Here is a 12501-nt window from a genome sequence, read left to right as displayed (position 1 = left end):
GCTTCACTGAACTGGGCTTGGGAAGAGAAACCCGCCCCTGTCCCGTGGCCACAGGACGGGAGCTCGGGCCCAGCCGGGGCTTTGACCCCCAGGCCTTGTGCCCTGGTACCAAGCGGGACGCCTGCAGCTGCTGGGAACAGACCAGGGCCCCAGTCTGGAGGAGCCCCGTAATCAGCTTAGCGGCCCTAACGAGCAGCTAATTGGGGGCCGTCTAGACAGGACGCTGCGGGAGAGAGAGGGGAGAGAGGGGGAAGGAGAGGGCTCCCAGGGGAGCCGGGCCGCGCAGCCCGAAGAGGCCAGGGCCACTCTCACCACCCTGGGGGCCCAGGACACCCCGCCTCACCATGCCCGGCCCCAGAGCCCGGCGTCCAAGGGGGAAACTGGACTAAGAGCTTCAGAGAAATGGAAAAGAGCTCGGTCATTGTCGATGAAAATCAGGATTAAAAATCATTTCTAAAGGTGTAGGCCCGGGACCCCCATGGGGCCTGCAGCGTGCTGGGTGTCCCAGGGGGGCCTTGTGTGACTCACACTGTGGCTCTGGGCTCTGTGTGACACATAGGCTGCATCCTGGCCGCCACCGTGATTTCCACACTGGCCTTTGTGGGTCCCAAGGTGCCCACTTCACAGATGGGCCCACTGAGGCACAAAAGGGCCTACCGAGTCTCCACACCAGGGCAGCCCCCCAGGAGTCCCTGGAATGCCCTCGTCGGGGCCTCCACATCCCCGGCTGGGTGCTGGATTAATTTTCAAGGGGAGGGGTGACAGTGCCTAGTGGGACCCCAGGATCCTCTGGGCCAGCCCCAGTCCCCACAGCCTGCCGCCGCAGGACCCCAGAGCCTGGAGCTCCAGGGAGGGGACAGGGAGCCCAGGTGCCCCCTGGGAAAAAACTGATGTGCCAGCGTCTGTCAGCTGGGTGTCCCTGGCACGACGACTTCTGGCAGTTGTGGGTCACCGTGCCCTGGCCCACTTTCCCATGCCGCTGCTGGCCAGGAATTCCCGTTTCGGGAACGGAGGGGGACATGGTGCCCACCGGAGTCTCCTCCATTTCTCCTTTGCTTGTTTACTGGGAGCATGGGGTGGGGGAACAGAGGCGGTGACCATGGAGAGGGGTCAGGGCGGCCCTGAGCACCCCTGGAGGACAGTGGGCGGGGCCCAAGCTATGACATTTAGGGTGGTGACCGGCCAGCTGGCCCCAGCCAGCACCACAGCCTCTCTGGGCCTCAATTTGCTGTCCTGTGAAATGGGCTCCCTGCCCACCCAGTCACCGCAGGTCCCTGGGATGGCGGGAGCAGGTTGGCATGGTCCACACGCCGGGGCTGCCCATGACACGCTTGTCCCCTTCCCCAGGCATGTCCTCACCGGTGAAGAAGACAGAGATGGACAAGTCCCCATTCAACAGCCCGTCCCCCCAGGACTCGCCCCGTCTGTCCAGCTTCACCCAGCACCACCGGCCGGTCATCGCCGTGCACAGCGGTGAGGCCCACGGCCCCAAGCCGTCCCTGGTGCCGGGGAACCCCCGTACAGTGTCAGGCCAGGTCCCTGCTCTGGCCTCCGTTTCTCCGTCTGTACAAGAGCACACTGTGTGTGACCTCACGGGTCTGGGGAAGTGGGGCGGAGGCTTTGACGGGGTCTCTGGGGTCACACAGGGCCCCTTGGACAGACAGGAAGATGATGTCACCATGCACCTCCTCTTCTGTCCCAGCGGGATGTGGGGGGTACTGGGAGCCTCCCAGGGGGGCAGTCCTGCTTTAGCAGGACTAGGGTGCCGGAAGCCAGGATGGATCAGAGCAGCCCAGCGTGGGGGTAAAGGCTGGCAAACAGTGGCCCTTGGCATCCTGGTCTTTGTCAATAAAGTTTTATTGGCACACAAGCCAGCATCTGTGTGTGCCACCTCTGGCCGCTTCTGCCCAGGAGGCAGAGTTGGTTGACATCTCAAAGCCAAAAATTCGGTACTCTAGTCAGGGGCCAGGGACGGAGGAGGCGGGGTGTGGCCACTGCAGAGAGAAAACATTCTGACAGCCACCGAGCTGCTCAGGGCAGGGAAGGCAGGTGCCACTGTGGAGCGTTACTCAGCCAGGAAAAAGCATGAGGGCCTGACACCCACCACAGTGTGGCCAGAGCCACCACGCTCAGCTTTGGTACGTTATTCTTAATTATTTTTTCTTCCCAAAGTTTTCCATCTAAGGGTGGCTGGGTCATGAGAGTGGACCCTGAGCATCCAGGGGGCCGAACTTACTGACCCCTCAGTCACAAAGTGGATACTAGAGCTAAATTTGCCACGTGCCCTGTGTGGTGGCACATGCTTGTAATCCTAGCACTCTAGGAGGCTGAGGCAGGAAGGTTGCAGGTTTGCACCCAGTTTGAACAATTTAGCAACTTAGTGAGATTTTAGAGCCAGGCGTGGTGGTGCACGCCTGTCATCCCAGCCCTCGGGAGGCTGCGGCAGGAGGATCCTCGGGAGTTCAAGACCAGCCTGGGCCACACAGTGAGCTCAAGGCAGCCTGGACTGCATAGTGAGACCCCACGTCAAAAAGACGAAAAAAAGAAAGCCAGGCCTGTCTCCAAATAAAAAGGGCTGGATTGTGGCTCCGTGTTTGGGCCCTGGGTTCGTACCCCCGACTGCAAACATTTCAGTGACTGTGAGGAGACCCTGGCCTCGGCGGTGCTGCCGGCCCGAGGGCTCCGTACTCCTGGCCTCGTAGCAGGTGTGCCGTTAGACGGCCCGGCCCCGGGGTGCAGAGCAGGGCTGCCCAGCAGCCCGTGACCGTGCCTCCGCCTCCCTGCAGGCATCGCCCGGAGCCCCCACCCGTCCTCCGCCCTGCACTTCCCCGCCACCTCCATCCTGCCCCAGACGGCGTCCACCTACTTCCCGCACACGGCCATCCGCTACCCGCCCCACCTCAACCCCCAGGACCCGCTCAAAGACCTCGTCTCGCTTGCCTGCGACCCAGCCAGCCAGCAGCCTGGACCGGTGAGTGGACGGTCGGGTGCGGGCCTCTCGGGGGCCCCGGTTCACCTGGGGACCCCCTCGGCGCGTCACTGGGCCTCGCTGAGACGCTCGACTTGTGTGGCTGCTGGTGTTTTGAGTACAGGTCTGGAGTGTGGTGGTTTGGATCCAGGAAATGTAGAGCTGGCCAGCTGTTGTGGTCAGTGGCTCCTAGGGTACAAGAGGGGCCTTCCTGCCAGGCCCTCGCGGACCTCACAGCGTCCAGGGATGCAGAGCACAGACGACATGGGGTGGGAGGAACTGGTTAAAAAAAAAAGCCATACTGGGCATGGCCCGGGCCCGTCCGGCCAGCTCTGGGAGGCCGAGGCAGGAGGGTGCCAAGTGCAGGCCCAGCCTAGGGACTCCTGAGGCCGGCTCAGGGTCAGACACTTCAGGAAGGGCTGGGGCGGACAGCCCAGTGCAAAGGCCCTGGGGTCAGCCCGGTACTTGAAAAAAGTGGGAAGGGGTGAGGCCAGGAGGGGGAACCCGGCCAGCTCAGCCCTCGCCAGGCGTGCCCGGCGCCCCCAGAGCCCTCGGCACTCAGAGCTCAAAGCCGGGCTGGGGTCCCGCTGCCCGGCTGTCCCCGGGATACTTGGTAAAACATTGGTGCTGTGGTTTTGTACGAGGTGGCATCGCCTGGGAGGAAAGTCAGTCTGCACGCAGGTGGCTTATGGAGGGGTACGTGGGACCCCAGCAGTGCCCGGGGACCCGGCGACATGGGCGAAGCCGTCCCCCGGCTCCTCCAGGGCCGGCTGCTCTCAGCGCCTCGAGGCCCAGACCGCTCTCAGACCCTGGCCCCGTGCACAGAGCCGGGGACGTCGGCGCCAGCATCCTGAGGTGGAGGGGACGCCCACCCCCTTAACCACGTGTCTCTCTGTCCCCCTCAGTTAAACGGAAGTGGCCAGCTCAAAATGTCCAGTTACTGCGTCCCTACCTCGATGCTGGCCCCTCCACCCCTGGCACTGTCCCCGGCTACCAAACCCACTGCCACCTCCCAGCGACGGGCCACACCGTACATCTCGCCCAGTAAGCACGCAGGAGCCGGTGTGCCCTGTCCCCGGGGCCCTCCCTGCCCTGCTGCCCAGTCCTGTGGGCACGGGCCACCCCAGGGGCGTCCATGGGGCCGGGGCAGCCTCGGCACGGCAGGCCAGGGTGACGGCCCGGACCTGAGCCCTTCAGCTCGCTCCCTCCTGGGTTTGTAGAAGTCCCCCGCCGTGCCTCGCCCACCTGTCACCCGGCGCTGCGGGAGGCTAAGGCAGGAGAGTGGCCGGTTCCAGCCGGCAGCTTCGTGACCATCCTAGGGAGGTCCTGCCTCCAGATCCGCAAGCGGGCAGGGTGTGCGGCTCAGTGTGGGAGCCGGAGCCTGGCCCCCAGAACTGCAGAAGTGCACGTAATGATGATGATAAGTGAGCCTGCAGGCCCGAGCCCACCCTGGCCCCACAGCATTTCCATCCGTGAGACCTCGGTGACATTTTAAAATAGGTGTTTACCATAAAAACCCCTCAGCTCCAGATTCCCGGGCAGTGACACAGGTCACATGCAGAGCCCTGTTCCCGCAGGGCCCCACTGTGGTAACACCACGCACGACCCCAACATACAAGCTCCGGGCCTCGGTGGCCCCAGGGATCCGGTTCCAGGCTCTGACCCCGCGGTTTCAGGGTCGGGTCCCCTCCTCGGTGGGCCCCAGCCCCAGCATAGCTGGGCAAGGCGACTCTCCCCGCACCCCGCGAGCCCCAGAGCCGCCCTGGGTTCCCTTGCTGAGCCCAGGACCCTGGCCCGGCCCGGTTCCCTCTGGGTCCCGTGCTGGCTCGTGCTTCTGCAGGACGTGGACGAGGCCCTGGCTCTGGGGACAGGGAAGGCCCTGCTCGGGGTTTGCAAACCCATCGTGGCCCAGGGTGCCCGGCCATGGGGACCCCAGCAGCTGCTCCCGCCCCCGTGGGCCACTGCAGGGCCCCCGCACCCCCACTGCCTGGCCCTGGACCCCGAGCTGCTCACACCCGGCGGGCGGGCGAGGGCCGGGCGCGGGCGCTGCCCTGCTGCGGCTCCGGGAGGGAAACTGACGCCTAAGGCGCCGCCGCCGCCGCCGGGATTGAGGGGCCTGGCGTGGGGGGCCCCACTTCCCCGCGGGGTGTGCGCTGTGAATCGCGCCTGCGCGGCCTCCCCACCCCGGGACCCCCCAGGCAGGACCCCCGGCTCCCCAGGGAGAGCGCAGTGCGCCCCAGGCCACGGGCACGGGCCGCGCGCGGGCTGCTGTGTGACCCCGGGCAGGGCGCCCCCTCCGGCCGGCCGGCGCCCCCTCGCTAACGGGCTCTGGTCTCTCTCCCGCAGCCTGCGCTCCGCCCGGCACGGCCCCTGCAGACCGTCCCTTTGTGGGATTAGGACCAAGGGATCCTGCGGGCAGTTATCAGGCACAGGTAGGGGCCGCGAGGCCGGCTGGCGGGGGGCGGGGGGCTGGGCAGAGGGCCAGCCTGGGGCCCCCCAGAGCCAGGGCCCAGCCCGGGGCTTCCCTAGCCGCAGAGCAGGGGCGCCCATTGTGCAGACCTGGAGCTCTCAGCCCAGAGAGGGAGCGGCTCAGCCTCAGCCCGGGGTCACACAGCAGCCAGCCAGCGTCACCCCACAGGGACTCGGGCAGGCGGGGAGACGGTGCCTGCACTGGCCGCGTAACTCGGGGTGCATCAGCGGGGGACCGGCCCGCCCCCTCCCCCAGGCAGGCAGGAGGCTCAGGGGGAACCGGGTCCCGTAAAGCTTGCAGCAAGGGCCCAGCCGGGCTGCCTCTGCTGGGTTTGTGGGGGACTCGTGCGGGTTGGAGGTGAAGGTGACCCGTCCCCCCAAGGACCAAGGTTCCAGCCCGGTTCGGCCTCACCCCGCCCGGAACCTCTGTCCTCCTCGGCCCTGGGCTCCTCCCAGGAAGCCCCCTGGACTCCCCCCAGCTGCCCCCCAGCACAGAGGGCGCCCCACGTGCCCCTCGGTCCCCAGCGCGATCAAACAAGGGGCGGGACGGGGGCTCCCCCCAGGAGCAGCTTCTGCCTGCACTGTCCCCCGCCACCCTCCCTGTCCCCAGCGCAGGAGGGGGTTGGTGCACAGGCAGAGCTGGGGGTCCCAGGCAGTGTCCCCCACCCCCATGACAGTGGGGAGCCAGGGATGGATGGGGGGCACAGCCGGCCTGGGGGCTCCTGGGGGCGGTGAGCGTCCTAGGGCACGGAAGGGAGGTGGCCGCCGCTGGGCGGGGAGGGCCCTGGTGGCGATAGCGGGGGCTGCCCTGGCGCCCCGCACCCCGCTGCAGACCTGCAGAGCGGCGGGGAGCCGAGGGGGAGGGGCGCGCGATTCCTGCGCGGTCAGCACTTCTGCGCCCGCCCGCGTGTTATTCCTGGCGGCCTCGCGGCTTCCCGGCCCCCTCCTTCCTCCCCGCACCCCAGCCTGCCCACCAGCCGGCTCCCGTGCCCTGCCCTGCCCTGGTCGGCACCCCCTCCCCCCGATCAATACCCCTCCTGCGGATCTGATCGATCAATACCCCCACTGAGACCCGGTCCATCGCGGTCAGCCGCACTGCTCCCCGCCTGCCCTGCACCCCCCGCACCCCACCATGCTGGGCTCCGGCCGCTGCCCCCCTTCAGAGGGCACCCCCACCCCTGCAGTGCAGGGGCAGGAAACCCCGGGTTAGGGCCAGCCTGGCCCCTCAAGCTGCCCGGGATGCCCAGTGGGGTGGGCTGGGGGCCCGGCAGACGCTGCCCCAGGAGAGGAGGGAGGGAGGAGCGGCCAGGGGAGGCCGGTCCACCAGGAGGGTCACACCCAGGCCTGTCTGGTTGCCAGGGGAAACCAGACATGAGGTAATGGCCGACGTGAACTTGGACTTGGCTGGAGGCGGGTGGGAGCCCGGGCGCAGCGCGCCAGCTCGCGAAGGGCCTGCAGGAGGCTGGCAGGGTGGGCACGGCCGGCCTGCAGGTGGGGGCCAGGGTGCCGGGCCCCCTCGGTGGGCTCCACAGGGTGTTCCAGGGCTGAGACACCCCGCGGGCCTCCGTGTCCCCTTGGTAAACAGGGTGCTGCTCGGGCTGGCTGGTCAGGCGCCGTGGGGGCCTCTGTGGCAGGGTGGTGCCCCCAACACTGCCCAAGGCGTCTGGGAGCCAGAGTTCAAGCCCCTGCTCTGCCACTTCGGTGCTGGGCACCGTGGGGCCAGCCGCGGGGTCTCTGAGGGCCGCGTTCACCAGTGTGAGGGTGACGAGGAGGAGGGCTGGTCCCCCTCGAGGAGGGAGGTTCTGGGGGTCACTAGGAGAGGAAGGACCGTTGGGAGTGAGAGGTGGCCTTGGTCACGGCGCCAGGGAACAGCGGCCTCCTCAAAGGTCACCCATCTCCTGTCTTGGGGCTGGGCAGAGAGCGGGCCCACATCCATTCCCCGAAACCGTCCTGTACCCCAACTTTATAGCAGGACAATCAGACCAGGTGGCTGGAATCAAGGGGTGAAATACAGCATAGTCAGGCCCCAGGAGGCCCTGAACCCCTGAAGTCACGAGGGGCACTGGCTGTCAGCCCCCCTGCAGAGCTGGGTGGGGTCCACTCACCCGAACCCCTGAGCTGTGTGAGGTGCACTGACCCAACGGGATGGGTAGCGGCGCCCCCAGCTGGCACAGCCCCTCACCCGGGTGGCCTGCGTCCAGCCGCACCCTCGCCCTGAGCCAAGGTCGGGTGGCCCGAGCCGCACACGCTCTGGGGCGGGTGGGGAAACTGAGGTCGGGCGGGACGGCGGCGGGCGGGTGCAGGGTCCAGAGGTCCGAGGCCCGGCCTGACACGCCCTCCTCTTTCTCTCTCCCTGTCCCCTCGGCCACCAGTCCTGGTATCTGGGGTAGCCCAGGTCGCCGCGGGTCCGCAGGCCGCTCCGCTGCCATCCCGGGCCACGTTTTCCATGGAAAAATCAGAGCGAGCAAAAATCAACAAAAACAAACAGAAAAACCAACCACCCCGCCGCCGGCTCCAGCCCGGCCGGAAAGAAAACCACACGACTATGCACGCAGGAGGAGAGGACAGAGGGAGAGGGACAGCAGAGCAACCAGACCCACCCAGCCGCCAGGGGAGAGGCGACGGCCGGCCGGGCTGCGTCCCAGGCGCCCAGGACGCCAGGGCCGCAGGACGGGGGCCGGCCCTGCCACCCCTCGGGACGCCGCGCGCCAGGGCACAGACAGGGCCTGACACCCGGCGCCACCCCCTGGCCGCCCGCCACCGCCACCGCCACCGCCACTGCCCGGAGACCAGGTGAGGCCGGAAGGACGGATGGACGGGGCGGCCCCACGGACAGTGTTTGCCAAGGGGGAGGCAGGCGCTGGCCGCGGGGTCCGGGCCGCGAGGACCCAGGCCTCGGGCCGCAGACACCCAGGGCGGGGCGGGCTGGACCCAGTGCCGCCCCACGGAGAAGAACCCGCCACGCAGGGACTTTCGGACAGCGCGGGTTGGGGGTCCTGCGCCTCCCCGGCCCCTCCCGAAGGACTCGCTCTTGCCCTCTCCAGCGCTGGGGACCCCGTTTTCGGGGCCTTGTGGCGCCCACCCCTCGGGGAGGAGACGTCTATGCAATTTGACCCCTCCCAGCCCCTCCCTGGCATCGCTCGGGCACCGAGGCCACCGCGTCCCCAGCCCCGGCCCGTCGCACACTCTCCGCAATGCACTTTCCGGGGACGGGGCGCCTCGGGGCGGGGTGCCGTCCGGACTGGCAGGTGACAGCAAGTGGTTTAAGTGCCTGATCCCCCCGCCCACTCCCCATCACCCGACCTGCGAGCCCCTCCACGCGAGAGAGAAGGGACCCCCAAGGGGCAGCGGTGGGCGGCTCCGGGGACCCCCTCCCTCGCCTCCCCGCCAGTGCCTTACATCGTGGAGGCCCCTCCCCGTGCCTCCCGCCGCCCGGGGGCGCCCTTTGCACTTTTATCCCCCTAAGTGGGGCGCGGTGGAGGGGGGTGCGTCGTCCCAGCTGGCCCCCCGCAAAGAGAGAGGGGGCCCGTCCAGAACGGGGCCCACTTGGACCCGAGATGGGGTTCCGGGGGGTCGGCCGACGGGGGAGCCGCCCATCTGCTAAAGGTTTTCCGTTGAGCCGCTCCAAAAACACTAAGCTGGGGCCGTGGGGTACCCCCGACCCCCACTCCACCTCAGCCCATCCCCGCCCATCACCCCAGGGACAGACATCTTAGGGAGCAGGTGCTGGGAAGAGGGTGCTTGGCGTCTTGGCCCTGCGCCCAGACCCAGCACCCCAGCCTGGCCCACACACCCCGGCCCCCCACTGACCTCCATCACGCCTGGCGTAGGGAATACACCCCCACGACCCTCATCCTAGGCCAAAGCCATTGTCCAGGGCAGGGGTCCCCGTCTCGTCCGCCCCAGCCCCGCCCTCCCGTCCGTCCCGTGCCCCGGACTCTTTCCCACAAACCCAGCCCCAGGGCCTTGGCACACCCACTCGGCCAGAAAACAGAAGGACCAGGCCCCTGGAACCCGCAGGTCCCTGCCTGCCCTTGTGACCCAGTGGAGTCTGCAGCCCTCGGTCTGTCGTCTGTCTGTCTGTCCTGTCCCCCCAGCAGCCGGCCCTGGGGGAGCAGAGGGCGGTCCCCTGGCATGTCCAGGGGGACCGGGGTGCTGGAGGTCGTGCTGATGTCCGGGCATCCGGCAGCTTCTCAGCCGGGGTGGTGGGGGACACCCTCCCCCGGGGTGCACCTGGCAGCCCCCCGGCCGGGCCCCACCAAGGGGTCGGGGCGACCAGAACCAACTCTGTACCTAACTTTGCATGGTGCTTCGGCCGGGCCCTGGCTCCGCCCAGCCCGCGCGCTGCGGCCTGCATGGCAGATCACCCCGGCTGTCCCCTCCGCGCCCCCCTTCAAGACAAACAGAACAAAACATACAAAAAAAAAAAGCCCCCAGAGACTTCCCGTCCCGATTTGCACGAACCTTCCCGCCACATGACGTGCCTTGCCGCCTTGCAGAATGCGTGTCCGCACCCTGCGCGGCCGCCACCGCATGAGGCGCCGCACAGCTAGCAGAGGGAGAAGGGGGACCGCGGGGCCGGGCCGGGCGCGTGCGCGAGAATCAATAAACAGGAACGCAGAACTTTTTAAAAGGGTGGACATCGCTATGGAGGCCACAGAAGCAGCCCCGAGCCCGCTGTGCGCCCCTGGTGCTCACCTCCGCCACCCCCAGCCCAGTTCTGGGGTCCCCGAGTCAGCGAGGCCCTGTGATGTCACTGGCCCGGGAGCCACGCATGGACCCAGGACGTGCCCCCGCCCAGGCTGGTGGGGTCCGACGCGCACCCCGCCCTCGGCACCCCCTCCTCACCAAAGGCCCCGACTTGTCCCCGGCCGTCCCCAGAGACCAGCCTGGGGGGACCCCTCCGCCCCCACTCCTGTTCGCCGTCTTCCAGCTATGAAAACGAGACACCCTCCATATATGCAATATCTGTCTGTCTGTCTGTCTGTCTGTCCATGCCAGGGGCCGCGCGGGCTCAGGCCGGGCGGGTGCCCGGGACCCCGAGCACTGTCTGGGCGGCCGGCCGGCCGTCGTCTTCGATTTTGGTTTTTCTGGTTCTTTTCTTCCCTCCCTTGTTTTCTGGTTCCGGCTTCCTTCGCTCTGACCTTGACCAAAGCTAGGACAATAGCCAGAGTGAGGGGTGCAGGCCTCACGGGCGCTGTCATCCGCCCCCAAGTCACCCCGCCTGTCCGGGGATGCCCGGCCCGGCCAGCCGTGCTTGGCTGGGAAGAGGGTGCCGGGGTCCCCCGCCAGGCCGGGCTCTGGTTCTTGACTCTGGGCGGGTGGCCCGCGCCAGTCGGGAGGGGACGACAGCGTGCGCTCGGCCTGTAGCCCAGCGGCGGGAGGCTGAGGCAGGCCGGGCTGCACAGGGAGACCCGGCCGCAGACACAGGAAAGAGGCCGGGCTGGGGGTCCCCTCCCCACCGTGTGTCCCCAGAGAGAGCAGCGCCCACCACAAGGCAGGGTCCTGGGCTCCTGACGGTGACACGGGTGACCCTCGGTCTCCGCCTGGGCGCCCCTGAGCCCCGACGTCTCCCGCTTGGCTTCTGAGGAGCAGTTGGGGTCAGGTCACCCCACACTGGCCTCCTCCGGATGCTTCCCGGCACGCACCCCCTGCGTACCTCACTGAGGATTTCAGGGCGCCGGGGCACCCCGGTTCCGGGCGAGGTGGGGAGGCAGGCAGAACCACGCCGCGGAACTTGTTGCCCGCGATACCAAATGAGACTCCCCAAGCAGTGCCTCACAGGTCTGCTGGCGTGGTTTTGGGGTTCTCCCCGGACCCCGGCCAGAGAGGAGGAGCAGGGGCCAGGACAGAGAGGACGGGGTCAGGGCTCGAGAGGGAGGGGGCCAGGCACCCGCCCCCCAAGCGCACCTGAACCCCATCTTCCCATCCCGAGTCCCAGCCACGCTGCTGCAGCCCCCCAAAACCAAAGCCCATTTCACATCCGGGGTCCCAGCCCATGCACCCCACTTTCCTGCGCGCCCCAGCAGGTGGCCACGGCAGGGACCTGAGGGCGGCCGGGCAGCGGGCGGGGACCCCTGCTCCCGCAGGCCTCCTCTGTCCCGGCCCGCCGAGTCCGGGTGTGGATTCTCATGTTTTGGTTTTCTTGCTCCCGTTTGTATGTGCTCACGCTCCGCATCGCGTTCTGTTTTCTCGCTTTCTGCCTGCTTCTCACCCCGGAAACACACACACACACAGGCACGCGCGCGCACACCAGTGCTCAGAACCGAGGGCCCAGAGGGCGTCCCGGGGTCCGTGGCCTCCCCTGCGCCGCCGCGCCCCTGGACAGGGTCGGGGAGCCCCAGCCCCGCCGCCCCACCCCGGCAGCCGCGTATACGCCGCCTCTTGCGCGCATTTCAGTTGCCGCTGCGCCAGCCGCCACCGCCGCGCCTACCTGAGCACCATTTTCCGAAAGTGACTCTGGCTGTTATTTTGTTTCCCTATGCAAAAACAAAACAAAACAAAATTGAAAAAAAGGGGGTTCCATAAAAGATTCAATAAAAGGCAAAAAAAAAAAAAAGGAAAAATGTATAAAAATTAAACAAGCTATGCTTTGACTCTTTCTAGCCTTTGCGTCCTCTTTTCTGGCGTCCAGCTGCGGCTGCTGGGGTGGGGGGACGGAGGCGCGTGCAACAGGGGACCGGAAGCACTCGGGGTGCCGGACAGCTCTTGGGAAAAGCCCCGGGTGCCCCAGAGGTCATCCCACAAGGTGTGGAGTGCGAGGTGCTGAGGACTAGGGGAGCTCACAGTGTGAGGCGGATGACATCAAGACAGGCGGGAGAGTGACAATAAAAACAAGGAAACAGAGTCAGGAAGACACGGAGCGCAACAGGGAGCACCCTGTTGCAACGCAGAGCACCACAAGGCACAGCCATGCAAAGGTCCTGGGGCAGCAGGAGAGGAGGGTGGAGCAGAGGGAAGAGGGGCCAAGAGGGAGCAGAGGAGGCGGGGAGGGGGTGAGCAAGGCAGTGCAGGGCCCTGTGAGCTCCAGGGACAATCTGGGCTGTGGGCCTGAAGGCGGTGGA

At 67.4% G+C, this 12501-nt stretch overlaps 1 protein-coding gene across 10 annotated transcripts in view; it reads left to right on the top strand.

The window, feature by feature from the left end:
• Window positions 1-12042, top strand: part of Nfic (nuclear factor I C) — a 43623-nt gene extending 31581 nt beyond the window's left edge. For 6 of the 10 annotated variants that reach the window (XM_063228846.1, XM_063228842.1, XM_063228845.1 and 3 more), the window contains exons 7-11: window positions 1348-1473; window positions 2787-2971; window positions 3874-4012; window positions 5315-5400; window positions 7810-12042. In XM_063228846.1, coding sequence (XP_063084916.1) covers window positions 1348-1473; window positions 2787-2971; window positions 3874-4012; window positions 5315-5400; window positions 7810-7827 — 554 coding nt within the window. In that variant the 3' untranslated portion in view covers window positions 7828-12042. The remainder of the gene's footprint in view (window positions 1-1347; window positions 1474-2786; window positions 2972-3873; window positions 4013-5314; window positions 5401-7809) is intronic. The other 4 variants (XM_063228848.1, XM_063228843.1, XM_063228849.1 and 1 more) reach the window with 2 other exon arrangements.
• Window positions 12043-12501: the final 459 nt, after the last annotated feature.

This window comes from Cavia porcellus, unplaced genomic scaffold, assembly GCF_034190915.1.
Source record: "Cavia porcellus strain 051 isolate PalLab524CR breed Dunkin Hartley unplaced genomic scaffold, mCavPor4.1 scaffold_17, whole genome shotgun sequence".
NCBI classification, from domain to species: domain Eukaryota; kingdom Metazoa; phylum Chordata; class Mammalia; order Rodentia; family Caviidae; genus Cavia; species Cavia porcellus.
This window is presented reverse-complemented; position numbering and strand designations above follow the sequence as displayed.